We start from the raw sequence: 21,711 nt of genomic DNA, 5'->3' as shown, positions 1-21,711 counted from the left end.
CTACATTTTAGACCTGAAAAACGCTCCAAAGATGAAGAACGGTTTTCAAAATTTTCTCGGAACCTCAAAGGAACTTTCTCAGAAAACTCTTTTCATAATTTTAAAGGAGTTTATTCCTCAAAGTTTACTGTCAGTTTATTAAAAAAAGTCTGCTTCTTTCCAGTATTTTTAACATTTTCCCGTTCATGTGATTTCCTATATTAAATCCTTCTGTTCTAGTCCAGTGAGTTTCCAACGAAGAAAACACCTGACGTAGCAAAAAAGTAACGTGACAATACCAAAACACGGTAACAAAACTCTAACATTATCGCATAACAAACGCGCGTCCAGTTTCTCCCCTCCTTATGTCACTTGTTGCTTATTTGTTGAATAAAGAAAAATGAGTCAAGTCGCTAACAGCGAGCCAAACTTTAGTTTATCTCGGATAGCTTTCCAGCAGCTTGCCAAAGCCCGGCGATATCTCGGCATTCTCCAAGCGTAAACGAATGGATTGGCTGCCGAATTGAAAAATATAAAGCGTGAGGTAACGACGCTGATTTTATGGAATACTATTGAATCTTCGCTCATCTGGCAAGGGCTGCAGAAGTTTTCCAGATGAAAAATTATAAACTGTGGAAGGTAAGTGATGTAAAACATCATTAGGATTGTCGTCGCAACCCCTGCCATGTTCCGTTTACGTTCCAAAGCGAGCTTGTGGTTTCTGGCAGACGTGTTCGTACTTCGAAGAAGTTCTCGGCGTCGGCACGAAAGGGAACGGAAGCCTTTTACGAAGATAATCACGAGCAGCAAGGCTGGTAGCGAAATGTGAGTGTGCGTATAAATGAGCATGTACGTCTTTTCAGGAATGTTTATCACCGGAAGAAAGCAGATAAGGACTGATACTATCCATATCAAGATTACCAACCAGTAAACTCTCTTTCTTGTCATATTTGTCTTGCATCGAAAGGGATTATTGATGGCGTAAAAACAAGCTGTTGACATTGCAACAATGGTAGCGCTACTGACAAAGAGTTTTGCGCCTAGAATGCATGATGCCATAGTTTCCACAATTGACGGTAATGGTGCCACTTGTTGCAAAGATCGATAGACATCTCTCAACGCCACTATGGGGATTACACACAGCCCCACAATCAAATCCGCCGAGCTTAAACTCGCCATCAATAAACATGGCGGAGTTCGAAGCGATCTCAAAGAATTGTACCAAATCGTAACTAGCAATATGGAATTGGCGAACGCAGTCACAGCTGATAAGGCGAAATCAATGACAGCTAAAGTCATCCAGTACTCTGGCTCATTTATGATCCATAGGATGATGTCAGAATGGAGACGACTTGTGGAGTTTTCCCAGCTCATAGTCAACGCCACATCGAGATAAAGAACAAATCATGTCAAGCTCCCATAATGTTTTCTTTTTTATGAGTGTACCAATATTAACTGCTTTATGCCCGAAATCATATTTACAAGGATCGTTGCCCACAAATAAATTTTAAGAGGTAACAAAAGCGCGCCCTTGAATCCTTAAATCAAAAGTTTAGCTTCTGAAAACTGTGTAGTAGATCTCAATTTAGATTGGAAGTATGAAAAAAAGTATCTTCCCATGCAAAAACTTCATTCGAAAGTTTTCTTCTAGAAAGGACTACGCATGTAGCAAAGCGACGGAAAGAATATTACATCCCTGTACCAAACATACGATAAAAGAGATTCTCGTTAAAGCCAATACCGTATGAAATTATGACAGTTATGACCGTATGATATTATGACTTTCAATAGTTCATACATTGAGCCACAAACCACTCAAAAGATATCGTTTCATCTTTTATTGAATAAAGCATGACACTAAATATGTGTGAGTAAACCTATGTGCAACCTATGTAGTTGCGGCTTGTAGAAATGGTATGCCTTGTTAAAATTCACAATTGCTAGAATATAAACAATAAAAGACATGAGCATGTTTTTGTGTTCAATGATCAATGAAACGATCGATATACGTTTTAAGCAGATCAATGCTAGGTTCATTATCTGATCTTTCAGTATAAATCCGCATATATCCTGCTTCGTGTCTTAAAAGATGACTGCATAATCGTCTGGTATCATCACTAGCTGGGTGTAAATCCAGGGTGATATATCCAAAAGGACGTTGAGTTGCTTGAGAATACACTTGCATAATATTCTGCCATGTCATCGGAAAGGCTTGTAGTAATAAATTTTTAGTGATGAGGATGAGGAATTCCTCTGAATTCCCTGAGAAACTGTCTTTGGAAGTCTTCTGGACATGTCAGCTCTTTAACAAAGCTACATGATTGCTGTTAAAATTTAAATGGGAGGTGGCAGGGCTTGGTATTCAGTGTCTTGGGTTCTAAACACTGCTCCATACTGTTTGCAATGTTACTATTTAGTGGTTTGACAGTTGTTGGTCTATCTGTACCCGAAAAGTAAAAACAAGGCTGTTTTGAGCCTACAGTTGTGATACCAACAACTCTTGATCTATTTCAGTTTAGCAAGGGCAGGTTTCTGCAATAGAAAAGCCGTTTTTTTCGGTGATCTGTCCCACAAGAACCTGGGCATGTGGTTTGCTAACAGGTTGCAAATTCAAATCATGCATATTTTTCCCACCAAGAAAGCTCTTTTTATAAAATTTCCTACGCATGTATCATGTGCAACTAAGAAGTTAACAGTGAGAAAAAATGTCAAAAGTTATGGGCTAAACGAATTGATCCGCAGGATTACAGAAGATTGAGAGAACCTGTTGGTGGAAATTCTGTAATAATTTTTGCGATAGCCGGACATTTAGTCTATTTGAGACCACGATGATACTTCAAATATGTAATCAGCAAAGAAACTAGTAACTCTTGTCCCATGATTGACCCAGTTATTTCGTTTGTGTAACTCAACACAAGGAAAGACACATTGTTTGCCCAGATTTTATTCAATAATCTGTGAATATTCCAATGAATTACTTGTCAAAATACATGTAATTAGGTACATGCCATGTGGTTTTTTTGTCCACATCGGTTTTGACTCCTTGCAACGTTCAAACCTCGAGGACTCTTGCCACAGCATGTTCTTCAAGTTTAAACGCCAGTCCTTCCTTATCAAGGTTGGTTCTGGTAAGACGAAGATCCACAAAATGGCTCGGTGGCATCTGAACTGGCTTGTTGGCCCTGAGGAGTAAAAGATCAAGGATAACTTGTGACGTTCCGTCCTAAAATATGAGGTATAAAAGTTAAAGAAATTGATTTATCGTCTATTTCCAAGGTCTCAAAAGCCTTAGTAACCTCGGAGATCCACATAGTTTCCATCAGTGTAAGTTAACATCGTGATGGAATCGTTAGCGAACAAACTGGAGCCTCAGTTTCCTCTGTAACTATGAAGTGTAGTTGCTAAAGCAGTGATTGCAAAATTAGATGGCAAAATCTCGACGGTGACTTAAACCGTTCAGCAAAACTGCTTTTGTTTATAATTTGTGCTATTACCACAAGACAATCATTTTTCAATTTCAATTATCGCACTACCGTTAATGGAATTCTTCTTTCCAAAAGTAATGTCCGTTTATCTTTGCAGTATGAACCTTACTGAAACAGGCGAAATAAAAATGATCTTCTTGACCATTGAGCCTCAAGAATTAAATTCGTATTTCACACAGCTAGCAGCTACATTCTTCCATGTGGAGATACAGAGAAAATTTATTGTCACGTTTGATAACTTTTCCAATTCTCATTATAACGTAGTTAAAAAAAAATACTTTTTAAGGGGCTCAGGAAAGTCCACGAAGAATGAGTTAGATACATGTGAATCTATGTACCCGTATAATTACCTGTAATTGTTTTCATATCGGCATTTCAGAGTTTTGCCTCCTTCAACCATCAGGTACATGATAGTGTCTCCCTTGATTATTCCATCACAAGGAGTCATTTTCTCTGAGGTTGGTTCCCAGCCAAGAGTCCTTTTCTGCATGACGGGACCGTCAATGGGAAAGTTGCCTCCTTGAAAATTGGTCTTGTGCATAAGGGTGTTGCCTTTGAGGCTGTCCAAGTAGAAAGTATTTCAGAACACAGAATAGGTAATACATAACGAACAACTGCGGCAGAAAAATCTGTAGTTCTTTTAACGTGGAAGAAAGGTTGAAAAAGGAATGAGACTGAAGCAAAAAGAGTAAACAAGAGTAGGGCTTAAAGAAACGAACATAATCAAGGATAAGCGAATAAACACGGAATGCCAAATCTCCAAGCTGAAAAATTAAGGTTTACTTTTGAAAACTAAGGTTTGCCTTATTCCTTTAAGGAAACAAAATAATTTACCTGTTTACGCAATTTACTGCAGTTTTGGTTTAATCTTCGGTAATGTAATTTAGAAACATGAAAATCAGTCATAAATGTTCACTTTCTCGCGTCGCGATCAAATCTTTGTGCAATGATGCAAAATATGTGAGAAAGTTGAAGTGACTGGTAAAAATATCAAAGACTCCATAAAATCGAAGATATCTTAAGAGTTTTTTGGCGCTTTATAAATTATTGATATTAATTGTAGAACAGTTAATGATTATTTGGAGGAGGATCTTTCTCCGATGCTTTCGTTCTTTCATCATTAATAAAAATAAAATGCGTAGAGCCCGACAGCGAAATCAACACAAGCAGATGAGAAACGTTCCCTTTTTTATCAAAGACTTCTGTGCAGTCTGCCAGTTAGAAAGCTGATAACCAGTTAGTTGATAAGGAAATGCTCACCTCATTTCCACAGTGGCCGTGGCACATCCTCCATCTTCAAATGTTATTTTTCTGTCGTATTTTAGACCTTCGGGAAATGCCAGCTTGAAATAGTCAGGTATATCAGCAGGGTACTTCATAAAACACTTGAATCCATACTTCAAGGTCGGTGCCACTAAGTCAAAGGCAAATGGAAGGGGTCCGCCCTTTGTAACACGGAATGTTCCTGCTTGCTTGCCTCTGAAATATTCAGATGGAGAGGGTTTTTGTCATGGTATTACTTTAAAAGCGAAATCGCCGCAACTACACTTGATTTATTTGTTTAATTTCATCACGAGCGATTTATTTACAATGACTTCTGATTAAAGAACATTGTTAATTTTAAGTGTAGGAATTGACTATGAAGAAAACTGAATTACGTCACAGAGCCCTGATGTATCTACCTTTTTGAGGCAACCAGATGTCACAAATGGGCACAAGAAACATAGTTGACATAATCAAATTCTCATCCATTCGAAGTCTGCAAGATGTAGTTTACTTTTCAAGTTTGTGTTGGTAACAAATGAGTTAGCAGGTAATCCCCGATTATCTGACTAGCACTGAATTTACTCAAAAGGTGAATTTAAATGCAGGTCGTTGTCTCGCATAAACTTACTCGTAAGGTTTTCCAGTGCCTTCTCCCTCGATGGCAAATGCATGACCATTTATGCTTCCTTCCATAAGCCAGGTCATCTTCATGGTATCGGCTAAGGCCTTAATATTGGAAAGAAAAAAACAACAAATAACTGTTTTGCAGCTGAAGCTCAACATTCCTCTGTTTCAAGCTTTACGACAGAAAACTTTACATGATGTTTTCAAAGTTACATAACATGGCACATTTGTCACCTTTATGGTATCGGCGATAAACTGGCTATACACTCAGAAAAGATGTGTAAAACTTTATCGAATCGAAACTGCCTATAACACAGAACTCTCCGTGGCTGTGATTATCTTTGCCGCAAGTTTATTAGGTAAAAGATTATCATACATTAAACCAAACAGTCAACGGACCAAATTGACCGTTATGACACCGAAGACGGGTGACAATCCGTTTCGATATTTCCGAACCTTTTGCTTTGGAGCTGAGATTCAATTGACGTTTCAATATTTTAGCAAGTTAAGCCTGAAATAGTTCACAAGTTGTTTTGGAATCACATGGTGTGGTGTGACAGAAAGGTTTGAACACTTGATTGAATTGAAAAAAGAAAAGGTAATAATGACTGAGTTGCAATTTACTTACTTGCTTTGAATGAGACATCTTGAGATCTTTCTTTCCTGAGGCTCAAACGTTTCCAACAAGTGGCGGTTCGATTCGGCGGGTCTGTCTGGCAGGTCAGAGGCTGACTGATGTCTGACTACCACCTTTCGCCAAATTTATAGCAATCTCCCGCCTCATATTATGTAACTACGCCGCATAAAATGCAATGTTACGTAACTATCGACGCTTTAGTTGAAAAAGTGTGCTACTTGTAGATCCTGCTACAAGAATTTACCGGCTCTCAACCCACGTTATGTAACTACGCAGCATATTATGCAATGTTATGCAACTATCGACGCTTTAGTTGAAAAAGTGTGCTACCTGTAAATACTACAATAAGAATTTACCGCGTCTCAACCCACGTTATGTCACTACGCAGTATATAACATGTGAACCTAACTGATGTCTAACCTGCACCTTTCGCGTTACGTAACTACGCAGTATATGTAACAGGTGAAGCTCACTGATGTCTAACCTGTACCTTTCGCCAGATTTATAGTACCACAAACGTGATCATTTAAGCAGAAAAAACGCAATTGATTTCTTTTCTGGGTACCGAACATTGGGCGCAACTTAAAACTACTGGAAATGCACTGCACCCACCTTAACTCAAGGTCAATCTCAAATTCGTGCATGACAGATTTCCGTTAATAGTACAGCTGTAATCCAGTTTAGATTCAATTCCTCTTTCAACTCTTGTCTGGGCTCCGCAAGGTCTTATCGGTTTCGCACAGTCAGATAAACTCTATTTTGGTCTCTTAATTTGGGTGCAATATGCGCAACCTAAACCTAATGGAAATGCATTGCTCGTACAGAAAAACGACTCTTGCTTCAGCACCCCACGTTATGTTATTACTCAGTATATTATGCAATGTTACGTAAATAACGACGCTTTAGTTAAAAAAGTCTGCTACATGCATGTCGTGCTACAAGAATTTACCGGCTCTCAACCCACATTACGTAACAAAGCAAAATATAATGTAAATGTGATGTACCTATCGACGCTGCAGTTTTAAAAAATGTAGCTACATGTATGATGTATCGATAACAATCTATAAAAACCAGTTTACTATTGATATCGAAAAATACTGAGGTTATGTAAACAAATGTTTAGATACCACTTTTTAAAGGATTTTTGTCGGTATAATTATAATGCTTTCTGTCTAATAAAATTCGTAAGGGAGGGATTTTTCTATAAATTGAACCGCTGTAATCTCTCACCCCACGAAATTATGTAACGACGCAGCATATTGAGAAATGTTATGCAACTATCGAGGCTTCAGTTTAAAAAGTCTTCAGTTTAAAAAGTCTGCTACGTGTATGATGTAATGATAAGAATTTATAAACACCGCCTTATCGTATCGTAAAATACCAGTTTCTGTGTACCGATGCTAAGATGTCCTTTTTAAAAGGAGTTTTGGTCGTATGAGTCTAATACACTTCTGTTTTATACACGATTTCAAATTCGTAGTTGACGGATTGCCGTTAATTGTACCAGTATAATCCAGTATGGAATAGACTCTCTATTTAGCTCTTGTCTACTTCCCCTTAAAAAGAATATAGCAGCTACCTAGAAGAAATACGAATTCAATTTTTGAGGTTCAATAGTGAAGAAGATTAATTTTATTTCACCCATTTCAGTAAGGTTCATACCGTAAAGAAAAACGAACCGATTGCTGATGGAAAGAAGAATTTCATTAACGGTAGTGCGATAATTGAAACTGGAAAGTGATTTTGAGATTTTGAGATTTTGCCGCTTATTTTTGCAATCATCGCTTTACCAACTACACTTCATAGTTACAAAGGAAATTGAGGCTCCAGTTTGTTCGCTTACGATCATATCACGATGTCGAGTTACACTGGTGGAAACTACCTGGATCTCTAAGGTTACTACGGCGTTTTGGTAAGACCTTAGAATTAGACACTGTTATATATTATAGTTTGGAGAGTAGGCAAAATGTGTAAGGATAGCTTGAGGCGCAGCCCACAGTAGTTTTTTTTTTAGGCCAAGCTAGCTTTTTGAGGGCTGTCCAAACTTCCCGCGTTCATTTATAACTCGATATACGCACAGCTAAAAGCATGAACAAATTCTTTCAAAACAGCAAGGATCTGCGCGAAGAAGATTTTTATTGTGATAGAGTGCAAACTTTTCACAATGCACAAAAAAGTAAACAACGTCCCTATTGGCTGGTCAAAAACACGCCACATTTTAGACTTGGGTTTCAGCGAGAAAATTTGATCCAGTTAACCGATAACTGTGAATGGAAAGCTCAAAAATAACGGGAGAAATAGAGAAAATCAAAGCTAACTGAACTTAAGTGTCACTATAAAAATTTTAAAAATAAAAGACCCGGAGACGAAGTTGTCAAGGGACTTGATTGTTCAAAAGAATGTTCACGCTGCGCTTGCTGAGTTTTTTTGGCTTTGTTTTTGCTGCTTGTTGGGTCAGGACCTAAAAGGTCAATGCAGATAGAAAAATTGGGCAGTCGTTCGCTGGTTTCTTCCATATTTCAAAGAGAAGGAAAACTGCACTGCAGCTTAACAGGACAGCATCTCTGCAGCCAGGTAAAAAATAAAAGCCCACGTTAACTTGCTTAAGTACAAGCGTGCGTAAATAAAGATTTTATTCATAGCGGCTCAATAGGACTTAGATAGGGCAAGCACGCTTTGTTATAATCCCTCTTTTTACCATTTTAAGCCTGAGCAATACTACGAAGTTATATTCCACGACATATCGTTTTCTGTCCGCCGAGACGTAATCTCTCTTTCAGGAATCAAAACCTCACGAGACATTGCATTTCATAGCCCCATAAAGGTCCAGAGGGATAAACCGGCGCATTTTAGTGGTTTTGGTTCCTTTACGTCGAGTGCCACATGACACAAGACCAAACAAAATCGGAAAGGGATGGAAGTGAGTCATTTGTAGCCTCAAGACATTGCATTTCATAGCCCTGTAAAGGCCCCACCCCGTTCCCAAAACCCTTGGAAATTTCTGAAGTATTCCCGAGAGCCCTGATTAAAGATCGCGAAAACAAAGTAGCACGCATGCCAAACGGAGAGACCAAAATATACTTAACATGACTGCACAATATCAATTATATCGTGCGAGGCCCAGACAGGAGATGAATGAAGAATTTATTCGATACTGGATTACACAGGTACAATTCACAGAAATCCATCAGCTGCGAATTTAATATTGTTATGAAATAGGTTGTTGTTTATAAAAGAGAAGTGTATCAAAATCCTTTAAAAAGTGATAGCTAAACATCGGTATAAAGGAATTAGTATTAAGGCAGTTTTTGTCAATTCCTATCAATACATCACACAAGTAGCAGACTTTTTAAACTAAAGCTTCGATTGTTACATAACATTGCATAATATGCTCCGTAATTACATAACGTGGGGTGGGAGCTGGTAAATGCTTTTCGGGGAATCCTCCGTGCTGAGGCAGATAGCGGTGAATTGAAGTGGTTTTGGTTTCTCTAAGTGGAGCACCAGAAAGCGCATAACCAAACGAAAATCAGGAAGGTATCAAAGTGGGTCATTTGTTGTCTCGGGACATTGCGTTTGAAAGCCCCATAAAGGCCCTACTACCCTCTAACCCCTCTCCCATCCCCAAAGTCTCCCCCCCCCCCGAGATACTCTGGAGTTTGCAGCAGAGCCCTGATGATAGATCGGAGAAAAAAGTCGCACCGAAACGGAGAGACCAAAATATACTTAATCTAATTGGGCAATACCAATAGTATCGTGCGGAGCCAGGACAAGGTCTAAATTAAGAATTTAAACTAAACTGGATTACAGCGTTTCAATTTCAGCGTTTCAGACAGAAGGGTGTTAGACTTATACCGAAAAAAATCATTTGATAAGTGGTACCTAAACCTTTGTTTCAAAGACCTGGTATTGTGCGATACCATAAGGCGGTTTTTGTCAATTCTTATAAATGTATATGTAGCAGACTTTTTAAACTAAAGCGTTGATAGTTAAATAACAATGCATATTATTAAAAACTGAATCATTGGATAATGCAATTCAAGACTTATTGGTTTAGCCATTATGGTATATGAGCCAATATACCATAATCTAATATCTGTACATTGTGACATCCGGTTTCTTCTTACAAAATAAAGTCGAGAAGATTTGTCTAATATCTTGGGAGCGTTTTTTTAATAAAACAGTTCTTCCACTCGCACTTGTTGGATATGAGATGATTATAATCAACTCTGCGCTACGAAACTCTTTGGCTATCTATCATCTCATATCCAACGCGCGCTAGTGAAATAATTGTTAAATATGCTGCGTAGTGACATAATGTAGGGCGGGAACCGAAAAATTCCGTGCGGAGCCCTGACGAGATATAGATTAAGAATTTATACAAAACTGGATTACAGCGTTTCAATTAATAGAAAAATCCGTCATGCAAGAATTTGAAATGGTTTGTTAGACAGAAGGTAATTATAATTATGGCGAAAACAATATTTTAAAAAGTGGTATCTAAACCTTTATTTACGGGACCTCAGCATTTTTCGATATGGTAGGGCGATTTTTATCAACTTTTATCATTACATCATACATTTATTAACATTTTTAAAATTGCGGCGTTGATAGGTATATCACATTTACATAATATGTTGCGTTGTTACGTAATGTAGGTTGAGAGCCGGTAAATTCTTTTCTTTTTGGTTTCTTTAACTCGAGCACCAGGAAGCGCAAGACTAAAAAAAAATCAGAAAGGTATCAAAGTGAGTCATTTGTAGTCTCAGGACATTGCATTTCACAGCCCCGTAAATGCCCCACCCCTCCCCCTTCCTTCCCCGCTGAAGCAAGAGTCGTTTTTCTGTACGTGTGATGCATTTCCATTAGTTTTAGGTTGCGCATATTGCACCCAAATTGAGAGACCCAAATAGACTTTATCTGACCGTACGATACCGATAATACCATGCGGAGCCCAGATAAGAGATGAAAAAAGAATTGATTCCAAACGGATTACAATTGTATTACTAAACGGAAATCCCTCTAGTACGAATTTGAGATTGACCCTGAGCTAATGTGGGTGCAATGCACTTTCATTAGTTTTAAGTTGCGCACAAAGTTCGTGTCAGATCAGAAAATCAATTGGGACATGTCTGCCTAGCTGGTCACGTTCGTGGCTCTATAAATTTGGCAAAAATGTAGCTACATGTATGATGTATCGATAACAATAGATAAAAACCACTTTACTATTAATCTCGAAAAATACTGAAGTCCTGTAAACAAACGTTTAGATACCACTTTTCAAAGTATTTTTGTCGGTATAATTATAATGCCCTTCTGTCTAATAAACAATTTCATATTCGTAAGAGACGGATTTTTCTGTAAATTGAACCCCTGTAATCTCTCACTCCATTAAATTATGTAACGACGCAAGGTATTGAGCAATGTTATGCAACTATCGAGGCTTCAGTTTAAAAAGTCTGCTACATGTATGATGTATTGATAAGAATTTATAAACACCGCCTGATCGTATCGTAAAATACCAGTTCCTGTGTACCGATGCTTGGATGTCACTTTTAAAAGGATTTCTGGTCGTATGAGTATAATACCCTTCTGTTTTATAAACAATTTCAAATTGGTAGGTGACGGATTTCCGTTAATTGTACCTGTATAATGCGGTATGGAATAAACTCTCTATTTAACTCTTGTTTACTTCCCTTTAGAAAAGAATATAGCAGCTACCTGGGAGAAATACGAATTTAATCTGTGAGGTTCAATGATGAAGAAGATTAATTTTATTTGACCTATTTCAGTAAGGTTCATACTGCAAAGAAAAACGAACAGTGCTGATGGCAAGAGGATTTTCATAGCAGTTTAGCACGTCTAACCTCTGGGATTGGAGAGGGCCTGGGTCCGAGTTTGTAAATAAATTAAAAAACGGCGCGAATATGAGTGGAATAAAGTAATGTTGGTGAACGACTGAAAGTTGAACACTCGAAAACGGTGAACTTGTTCCAACCTTTTGGATTTGTTCATCTATTTTAGGATGCGGAGTAGCCCAGGTATTAGGCACTGCCTGGGGTCAGCCTCGTTCTAGTCATTTTATTCCTCAACTTTACTCAGTTCGTGGCACTCATGCACTCACGGTAAGACATGACCACTAACAAATCCCTCTTCCTCTTTCCTGCTCTTGTCGCGTAAAACATGTAAATATGCTATGACTTGATTAAAATTTGATGGAAAGATAATCATGAGACAGTTACAACGCCTGCTGGTATTCCGTATTTTCCCCCGGTTTCTATGCTCTGTGGTTAATTTTTCCCGAGAAATGGGTATGTTCATGAGCATGGTGATGCGTTTTTTGAATACCCTTTTCGTTCGATTTTTTTTTCTGATAATTTTAATTGCGTCGATGTATCGTTGTTATTTTCCTCACTTGCGGAATTTTGTATAGAATTTAAAACACTTTCGTCACTGCTAGAGATCACACTCGCGCGTTACAGTTTATTTTTTAAATAAGATTTGAACTAAAGTAAACATTTTTATTGAGAAAAAAATGCCATCGCTAGTTCGTGAGAGAGAAGAGAGATTGATTGGAGACGTAACGTGAGCTGTACTCCTTCGCGTATGAAGTGTTTTGATAATGGAGAATATGGAAGGACCGTGATTCGTCCGGATCACCTATGGAAGTTTACTAAAGATAACAAGTAAGTCTGAGCGTTTAAGACAATTATCGTAGAAATATATTAAAATGTATGATTTCCTTCTCATGTAGAGTCTTCGAAAAGAAGAGAAAGCAGCGAGCAAAGAGAACTCGTCCTTATAAGCTAAAAAGAGAAACTCCCAGCACCCTCCTTTACTACCAGAAATGACTATAGACCACATGTCTGCAAAGACAGGTCCATTGAACACAGAATCGAACAGAGGTGTCGCAGGTAACACCTAGAGAGTATGATGCGATAGAAGTTTCTAATTAGGGTTAGCAGATGGGGTACATTTCTAAACTTAGTATGGTCATAAATAAAATTCGACAAAAAAAATTGTTTACAATTATTTTGTCTTTGTTTCGCGTAAACATACACACATACTATCCCCCTACTACAGTGGTTACACAGTGTTCATTTCCTCCTCTTTTTCACCATCATCATCATCACTTTCATCCAATAACGGTTAGTTGATCAGACGATTCAATAGGAATTTTCTCCTGTCCACGGCAGCCTCTAATGCCTCCTCCCAATCCATACCGTCTTCTTTCATCAGTCGTCGAGCGGTATGCATGACTTGCCTATGTATTTCATCCTGTTTAATACGGTTATACCACTTTAGACGATGCAAGTATAACCTTCGCAACTTACGCTTAGCTAAAGGTAAGAGCGAATTGTCATACTCGGATGCCCCCTCTTTTTCCTGTTCTTCTTCTTGTTCAGCCAAAGTTGTTTTCATATCATCTTCGACTTCCTGTTTCAATTCTGACCATGGATTCATACTGACAATGTCATCATCATCATCGTCACCCTTGTCTTCATCTTCTGTGTTCTCAGACTCTTCAACTTCTTCTAGTGGTTCGCCAAAGACATCTAGATCCTGAGAATTATCAGTCATGGTCACACACACACACGCACACACACTCACTCACACACACACACACACTCACTCACACACACACACACACACACACACACGCACTATAACTTTTCTCGATGTGTACTTGCTGGTGGTTGTTCCTAAATGATTTCTGTCCATTGTGTAGGGCTGTTTTAAAGTTTCACTTTTCTAGGATACATTCGCATACATCCTTCATGTGTCGAAAGATGACAGAATACGCGGTGAGCATCCTTACTAGCAGGATGTAAATCCAGGGTGATATACCCATAGGGTCGCTGAGTTGCCTCAGAATACACCTGCATAATATCTTGCCATTCCATTGGAAAGGCTTGTAACAATAAATGTTTGAAACCCAATTGATCGCGTGGGTTTTTGAAAGCAACCACGTAATGAGCATTCCTTGAAATACTTTTTGCATATTTGCCAGGTGGAGACATATCTTGACAAATATAGATAACAGTTATGTTACGATGATGAGAATGTTTGGTGAAAAGGTCTAACACTTCTTTATCGTCTCCTCCTTCAGTCATAAGATCATCCATGACCAGTAATCCACCATCTTTAGGGAACCATTGCTTTAACTGTTTTTCATCGGGTAGGTTATCGTGAGATTTTATACCATGTTGATGCATCTCACGGAATCCATCTTGCCAAGCACCGTAACAGTAGTGAATGACGGCACGGGGTGACGCAAACAATTCATCCAAATGTTGTAGCAGTAATGATTTGGTGGAGCAAGTTTTACCGCATCCCGAAGGACCAACGATGAATATGCTACTGGGTGATTTGAATTTGAATCCCTCACTCCTCATTTGTGATAGATTGAACGACTGAGTCGGGTCTGTAGTCACGGTTGGAATGGAATGGGTATTCACAGTTGAAGGGAACCGTTGATTTGGATTGACCTTTGAATTCACGCATGAATTTTTCTCGTGACGCTCTTTGTTATCCGAACGCGTAAATGCTCTATTATTAAATGAAATTATTATTAAATTTAAATTTATACCGCGCAGTTTCTATAAAAATATTCAACTGCATTAGCGGCAAAGGTGTGGCATTATCCGATCAGAAGTTTATCAAGGTAACACGACTCCCATTTCGTGTCACAGCAATACTAATGAAAAATGTAAGGTTCTCTGCTTTTTATATATTATTGTCTCACCACTTTCCCTACCCTATCACCCTCTTCATCCGTGTGTAAGATATCTTTGTTCTTGTTAGATTTTGATAATGTCTCTAACTTGGCGCAGAGTTGATCGTATTTTTTCTGTAATTCAATCACTTCAGTTTTCACCCGCGTGTGGTGAGACATCTTGGGTATCTTTTCTTGCCTTCCTATCAGTACTTGTCGCTCACTTTTTCGCTGTTGTAGCAAGGATTGATAGCGTTCTTTGTGTGCAGCAAGACTCTTTTCAATCTCTTGAATCGCTTCATCTAAGACCGTACATTCTACTTGATGGTATGCTTCATTGACACGTTTCTGAGCTTCAGGAATTTGCATCTTAGGGTAACTTTTCATTGATTTCATCCTTTTGGGGAATATTACGTTCTCGGCATGTTTTTTATATACCTTCAACACATTTTCCTGATACTTTACGCGTGCATGAACAGCGTGCATTTTTCGTCGATACGACTATAGAACCGCGGAAAGATCCTGACTTGTGGAGATCCACCGGGAAGTACCTCAGGCCCTTTGCTCCTCAGTGTTTACACAAACGATCTTCCCCTGGTGCTGCAAAGGTGTAGCTCCCAGAGTTATGTAGACGATACGAAGCTCATCATCCCTTTCCAAGTGAAAGATACAGCGCATGCTCAGTGTAACCGACTTAAACAATCAATGACCTTCTTCAAATTGCCGAATGGTGCTCTAATATTTATCTTTTATTGAACCCAAGTAAAACCAAATTGATGGTGTTTGGGAGCAGACAAATGCTCTCAAAGTTAGGCCCCTATTCGCTTCACTTCATGGGGAAGGAACTCTTACCTGTCAACACGGTTAAAGACTCGGGCGTATTTTTAGACTCTAATCTAACCTTTGACGAACACGTAACCAAAACTGTATCTTCCTGTATGCATCGACTCATTCAAGTTAATCGTACCAAACATATTTTTAACAAACATACTCTTCTTACGATTGTTAACTCTTAGTTTTTTGTAAATTGTTTTATTGTTCAAGTGTATGGTCGAATACCTCTAAGCGCAACATAACGAAATTACAGAGCATACAGAATTTCGCCAGTCGCATTCTTTGTGGTGCGCGCAAATACAACCATGTTAAGCCTCTTCCTAAAGAACTCAACTGGCTCCCAGTGGCAAATAAACTGTATCTACCCGACGCCATAATGACTGTCAAATATATAACAGAACGAGCCCCTAAACACCTCTCCTTCCAGTTTATCAAACGCGAGGAGATGAGCAGCCGTAAGACCAGAAACTGCCAAATGTTGCAAATCCCCTTTTTAAAACTAGTAGTGGTCAAAAGACTTTTTATTTTAGATCAGTTGATACTTGGAATAATCTTGAGCACTCTTTTGAGATTTGTGATTCAACACACATTTTTAAGCATCGCCTTATTAATAAGATACGTGATAATTTTGTAGATTAATATTTAGCAATTATTCGCCTCAGGTTCGGTGAATATCGTCGAATAATCCCCGAGACGAAGTCGAGGGAATTATTCGACAATATTCACCGAACCTGAGGCAAATAATTGTTTTAGTATAATTTCCGAGCAGAACAACAAAGATATTTCTAAAATCATAACATTTTAGTCACATTTATTAACATTTTATTTTAACATTTTATATAAACCGCGTGGAGCGGTTTATATAGCGTCATATAAGGAACCGCTCGGCCAATCAGATTGCTAGAAACTCTTTGCTTAGCTCTGTAATTATACTAATATGCATTACATATCATATAGTATTGTCATTATTATACTGTATTGTCACGGTATGTTGTTTTATTCAGGATATTGTCTTTGAAAAGCCCCATAGGGGAAAGTCAATAAAGTATGTAAATGTCAAAACCGAATGTTAGGGCTCCGCCCATTGTAACACGAAATGTCCCTGTTTGCTTGCCTCTGAAATATTCAGATGGAGAGGGTTTTTGTCATGGTAGTACTTTATAAGCGAAATCGCCGTAACTACACTTGATTTATTTGTTTGATTTAATCACAGGAGTGATTTGTTTACATTGACCTCTCAATATAGAACATCTTTAGTTTAAAGTGTAGGAACTGACCACTAAGAAAACTTGTTTACGTCACAGAGCCTTATTATATCCGCCTATTTTTAGGTAGCCAGATGTCACAAATGAGCACAAGAAATATAGTTGGCATAAGGGCTGAAGATTTGGCATTGACAACCGCAGACCAATTTCTGTTCTTTCTAAATTAGTAAATTATTTGAAAAAGCTATGTACTATCGCCTCTCCAGTTATTTGGAAGAGTTAAAGATACTTTATCCACTTAAGTTTGGTTTCAGAGAAAAATGTTCGACTACCCATGCTCTTATTTCTATCACTGAATCTTTTCGGCAGTCCACTGATAATAATGAATTTGGTTGTGATCTATTCATAGACCTGAAAAAAGCATTTGACACTGTTAATCATACAATCCCATTAACTAACCTTAACCACTATGGAATAAGAGGTTTTGTGCTTGATTTGTTTAAATCTTACTTATTCTAAAGAGAACAATTTGTAAATGTTAATGGCATAACTCACCTTCGTTGCATGTGACCTGTGGTGTCCCACAAGGATCTATTTTAGGACCCCTTTTATTCTTATTATATGTAAACGATTTGCCCAATACTTCTAACTTACTAACATTTCATCTATTTGCTGATGATAATAACATTTATTTTTCTAGCTAAAATCTTATTCACCTTGAAACAAACCTAAATCTTGAATTAAAATCTGTAATCGATTAGTACTTAGTATTTCTAAAACAAACTTTATTGTTTTTCGTTCCAATAAACTTAAACCGAATTAGTCACTAAGAATTAAAATTGATAATGTACCTGTTAAATAAGTTGACTCCACTAAGTACCTGGGTATAACATTTGATTCTACCTTACTCGAATGATGTTAGATTTTGTTAGACATTTAAGAATAAACACTAGCGAGAAAAACACACAATGTTTCGATGACTCCATGTCATCATTCTCAAGTGAGAAGAGAACAAAAACGAATAGCCAATCTATACCGTGCGAAGGCGGCAAACGTAAAAAGTTTAAAATATTTAAAATATTTAAATAAATAATTGCGCGTGTTGAGTTCATAAATGTAAACTATTAAATAAATAGTTTCGCGCGTATGGAATCTGATTGTTTGTTCAAAGAGGGCTTCATCTTCTTTATGAAAAGCATTTCATGAACTAAACAGTCCAGTTTCCCGGTGCACTTTTTAAGCACGTTGAAATGCTTGGTCAGGTCGCCGATGGTTTGTAGGCCGTGGTCGTTCTTTAGATGTTTGCCGATGGCCGAATTACGGTGCTCATTAATACGTTGATGTAACTGCCGGCTGGTGTACCCGACGTACTCTGCATCACACAGATCACATTTATAATTATATACAACGCATTTATATGAGAACGATCCTTCGCAGTAAAGCACTATTTGAGCAATAGTGAAAATCAGACCTGAAAAAAATTTCAGGCCTGTACGGGACTCGAACCACTGACCTCTGCGATACTAGTGCAGCGCTCTACCAATTGAGCTAACAAGCCAACTGGGAGCAGGCCATCAAATAAATTCGATATAAACCCGTAGATGATAAATCAAACAACAACAAACATATGAAACATATGTGTGAACTGCGGTTATGAGACGTATATGAGAACGATCCTTCGCAGTAAAGCACTATTTGAGCAATAGTGAAAATCAGACCTGAAAAAAATTTCAGGCTTGTACGGGACTAGAACCACTGACCTCTGCGATACTAGTGCAGCGCTCTACCAATTGAGCTAACAAGCCAACTGGGAGCAGGCCATCAAATAAATTCGATATAAACCCGTAGATGATTGCAGCGCAGTAAAGCACTATTGCTCAAATAGTGCTTTACTGCGAAGGATCGTTCTCATATACGTCTCATAACCGCAGTTCACACATATGTTTCATATGTTTGTTGTTGTTTGATTTATCATCTACGGGTTTATATCGAATTTATTTGATGGCCTGCTCCCAGTTGGCTTGTTAGCTCAATTGGTAGAGCGCTGCACTAGTATCGCAGAGGTCAGTGGTTCGAGTCCCGTACAGGCCTGAAATTTTTATTTTTTTTTATTTTTTTCAGGTCTGATTTTCACTATTGCTCAAATAGTGCTTTACTGCGAAGGATCGTTCTCATATACGTCTCATAATCGCAGTTCACACATATGTTTCATATGTTTGTTGTTGTTTGATTTATCATCTACGGGTTTATATCGAATTTATTTGATGGCCTGCTCCCAGTTGGCTTGTTAGCTCAATCGGTAGAGCGCTGCACTAGTATCGCAGAGGTCAGTGGTTCGAGTCCCGTACAGGCCTGAAATTTTTATTTTTTTTTATTTTTTTCAGGTCTGATTTTCACTATTGCTCAAATAGTGCTTTACTGCGAAGGATCGTTCTCATATACGTCTCATAACCGCAGTTCACACATATGTTTCATATGTTTGTTGTTGTTTGATACAACGTATTGTTGGCTAACTACAGGAGGTTTAGGCTCACGTACTCTGAGATCTTCACAGATTTTGCGACTCTTGAACACGGGATGAAGGGTGTGATCGATTTTGCTGCTTAGATCTGATAATTGCCTTTTCACTGCGTCAGCTGACTTTTGATCTTTAAAAGGCAAAACCACTCGGTGAACAGCATTTCCGTTGACGGATAATTGAGCTTGCACTCCAGGGTTTTCCGACCTAACTGAGGCGACAAAGTGAGAGATGGTGGAATTGATGAGGTGGTCGGGATACTTGAGGTTTGTAAACATCATCTTTAGATGATCACATTCAGATTTGAAGGACTCCCATGTGGACGACAGGCGGAATGCGCGATTCAACATGGTCTTAAGTAGTGATTTCTTGTACCTTTTATCGACGTGGCTCTGGTGATAAAGCAATAGGCCTGTGTTTGTTGGTTTCCGATCAACACTAGTTTCTAGTTTACAGCCTTTCTTGAGCACTTCCATACCGACAAAAGGTAACTTGTTTCCAGATGCTAGCTCTATGGTGAAGTGTATGGACGGATGGCAGTTATTTAGCGTTGATAATAAATCTTCAACTAAAAATCTTCTAAAATAAATCTCAACACGCGCAATTATTTATTTAAATATTTTAAATATTTTAAACTTTTTACGTTTGCCGCCTTCGTACGGTATAGATTGGCTATTCGTTTTTGTTCTCTTCTCACTTGAGAATGATGACATGGAGTCATCGAAACGTTGTGTGTTTTTCTCGCTAGTGTTTATTCTTAAATAGATTCTACCTTAACATGGAAAAGTCATATTAATGAGCTTTGCTTGAAACTATCCAAAACTGTAGGTATCTCGTCTAAAGTGAGACACTTTGTCAACAAAGATATTCTTATCCTGCTTTATTACTCCCTTATCTATCCATTCCTCACTTATGGCGTCCATGTCTGGGGTTTAATCTTTCCCTCATTTCTAACAAAATTATTTATTATCCAAAATAAAGCAATCAGAATAATATCTTTCTCTGAGCCAAAATCCCATTCTGAGCCTCTGTTTAAATCCTTCAAATCTTCTTAAGCTCAATGATGTTATTGAATTACAGATTCTTTCCTTTGTTTATCAGTGGTCACATAGACTGTTACCCCTTTGTTTCAGTAAATATTTCAAATTTACATCCTCTGTTCATTTCTATTCAACGTGGCAATCATGTAACAAAAATCTTTATGTAGCCTCAGTTAATACTACTCAATATAGCCTACGGTCCCTAAAATTCACTGGCCCTCGCCTTTGGATCTTTTTCTCTTTTTTCCTTTGCTGAACTATGTTTAGTTGTTATGTAAATTTAACCTATATACCTTGTAAAATCGAGCTGAGTTAAAATAAATCATCATCATAATCAAACTTTCATCCATTGAAAGTCTACAAGATGTGGCTTATTTTTCAAGTCTGCGGTGATAGCAAATGAGTTACCAAGTTCTCCCCAATTACCTGACTAGCATTGAATTCACCCAAAACGAGAATGTACAGGTTGATCGTTATCTCGCATAGACTTACTTACTCGTAGGGTTTTCCAGTGCCTTCTCCTTCGATGGTAACTGCATGCATGACCATTGACGCTGCCTTCCATAAGCCAGGTCATCTTCATGGTATCGCCTAAAAAACCTCAATATTGGAAACAAAAAAAAATATCCAAGAAGCGTTTTGGAGCTGAAGCTCAACATTCCTATGTTTTAAGCCTTATGCCAGAAAACTTTACAAGATGTTATCAAAGTTACATGACTTGGCACAGGTGTCATCTTCATGGTATCGGCGATAAACTGGCTATGTACTGAGAAAAAAATCTTTAAAACTTTATAGAATCAAAACTGTCCTGTCACAGAACTCTCTGATGATGCAGGTATCTTTGTTACAAGTTTATTAGGTATAATGTTATCCTGCATTGAATCAAACACTCCACGGATTAAGTTTGACCGTTATGAAACCGAAGACGGGTGACAATCCCTTTCAATATTTTGGGAACCTTTTGCTTAGGAATTGAGATTCAATTGACGTTGCGATGTTTTGGCAAGTTAAGCCTGAAGTCGTCCACAAGGTGTTTTATAATCACATGGTCACCATCAAACACTCAAACACTCCACGGACTTTTTTTTTTTACTGTTACACCACGGTGGTGTAACAGTAAGGTTGAACGCTTGAAAAACTTGAAAAAAAAAAGTACTAATAACTGAGTTGCAATTTACTTACTTGCTTTGAATGAGACATCTTGATCTTACTTTCCTGAGGCTCAAACGCTTCCAACAAGTGGTGCTTCAATTCGATGGTTTGACTGGTAGGTGAAGCTTATAGGTGTCTAACTTGCACCTTTTGCCAAATTTATAGTGCCACAAACGTGACCAGCTAAGAAGACAATACGCAATTGGTTTTTTGATATAGCAACCGAACTTCGTGCGCAACTTGTAACTAATGCAA

The 21,711-nt window shown here is 38.1% G+C and overlaps 3 protein-coding genes and 1 long non-coding RNA gene across 4 annotated transcripts; all 4 read right to left on the bottom strand.

Moving 5' to 3' along the window:
* Positions 1-2,781, bottom strand: LOC148743512 (adenosine receptor A1-like). Its single transcript, XM_088727224.1, has one exon. It carries the CDS (start codon positions 1,351-1,353, stop codon positions 385-387), a length of 969 nt encoding a protein of 322 aa, XP_088583350.1. The 5' UTR covers positions 1,354-2,781; the 3' UTR covers positions 1-384.
* Positions 2,782-2,907: 126 nt separating this feature from the next.
* On the bottom strand, positions 2,908-6,074 carry LOC148743511 (GFP-like fluorescent chromoprotein amFP486). Its single transcript, XM_088727228.1, has 5 exons — positions 5,983-6,074; positions 5,359-5,456; positions 4,725-4,943; positions 3,815-4,024; positions 2,908-3,161 (listed from the first exon to the last, which is right to left on the bottom strand). The coding sequence occupies exons 1-5, from the start codon at positions 5,998-6,000 to the stop codon at positions 3,032-3,034; spliced, it is 675 nt and encodes a 224-aa protein (XP_088583354.1). The 5' UTR covers positions 6,001-6,074; the 3' UTR covers positions 2,908-3,031.
* Positions 6,075-13,727: 7,653 nt separating this feature from the next.
* LOC148743510 (uncharacterized) lies at positions 13,728-14,570 on the bottom strand. The gene has a single exon (XM_088727204.1). The coding sequence runs from the start codon at positions 14,385-14,387 to the stop codon at positions 13,728-13,730; it is 660 nt and encodes a 219-aa protein (XP_088583330.1). The 5' UTR covers positions 14,388-14,570.
* Positions 14,483-21,711, bottom strand: LOC148743509 (uncharacterized). Its single transcript, XR_015989452.1, has 3 exons — positions 21,487-21,711; positions 20,801-20,904; positions 14,483-17,157 (listed from the first exon to the last, which is right to left on the bottom strand). It is a non-coding gene; the product is annotated as an uncharacterized LOC148743509 (long non-coding RNA).

The sequence above is a fragment of the Stylophora pistillata genome, chromosome 1 (genome assembly GCF_964205215.1).
Source record: "Stylophora pistillata chromosome 1, jaStyPist1.2, whole genome shotgun sequence".
NCBI lineage: Eukaryota > Metazoa > Cnidaria > Anthozoa > Scleractinia > Pocilloporidae > Stylophora > Stylophora pistillata.
Note: the sequence above shows the minus strand (reverse complement) of the source record. Positions and strands in the feature narration are given on the sequence as shown.

What these genes read in the sequence shown, in the direction of transcription:
- LOC148743512 (XM_088727224.1), bottom strand. Translation starts at nt 1,353, where the DNA reads ATGAGCTGGGAAAACTCCACAAGTCGTCTCCATTCTGACATCATCCTA.
- LOC148743511 (XM_088727228.1), bottom strand. An exon ending in GGCACTGGAAAACCTTACGA is followed by an intron (nt 4,944 to 5,358) that starts GTAAGTTTATGC and finishes TGAATATTTCAG; the next exon opens with AGGCAAGCAAGCAGGAACAT. An exon ending in CGATATGAAAACAATTACAG is followed by an intron (nt 3,162 to 3,814) that starts GTAATTATACGG and finishes TTTACTCCTCAG; the next exon opens with GGCCAACAAGCCAGTTCAGA.
- LOC148743510 (XM_088727204.1), bottom strand. Translation starts at nt 14,387, where the DNA reads ATGAGGAGTGAGGGATTCAAATTCAAATCACCCAGTAGCATATTCATC.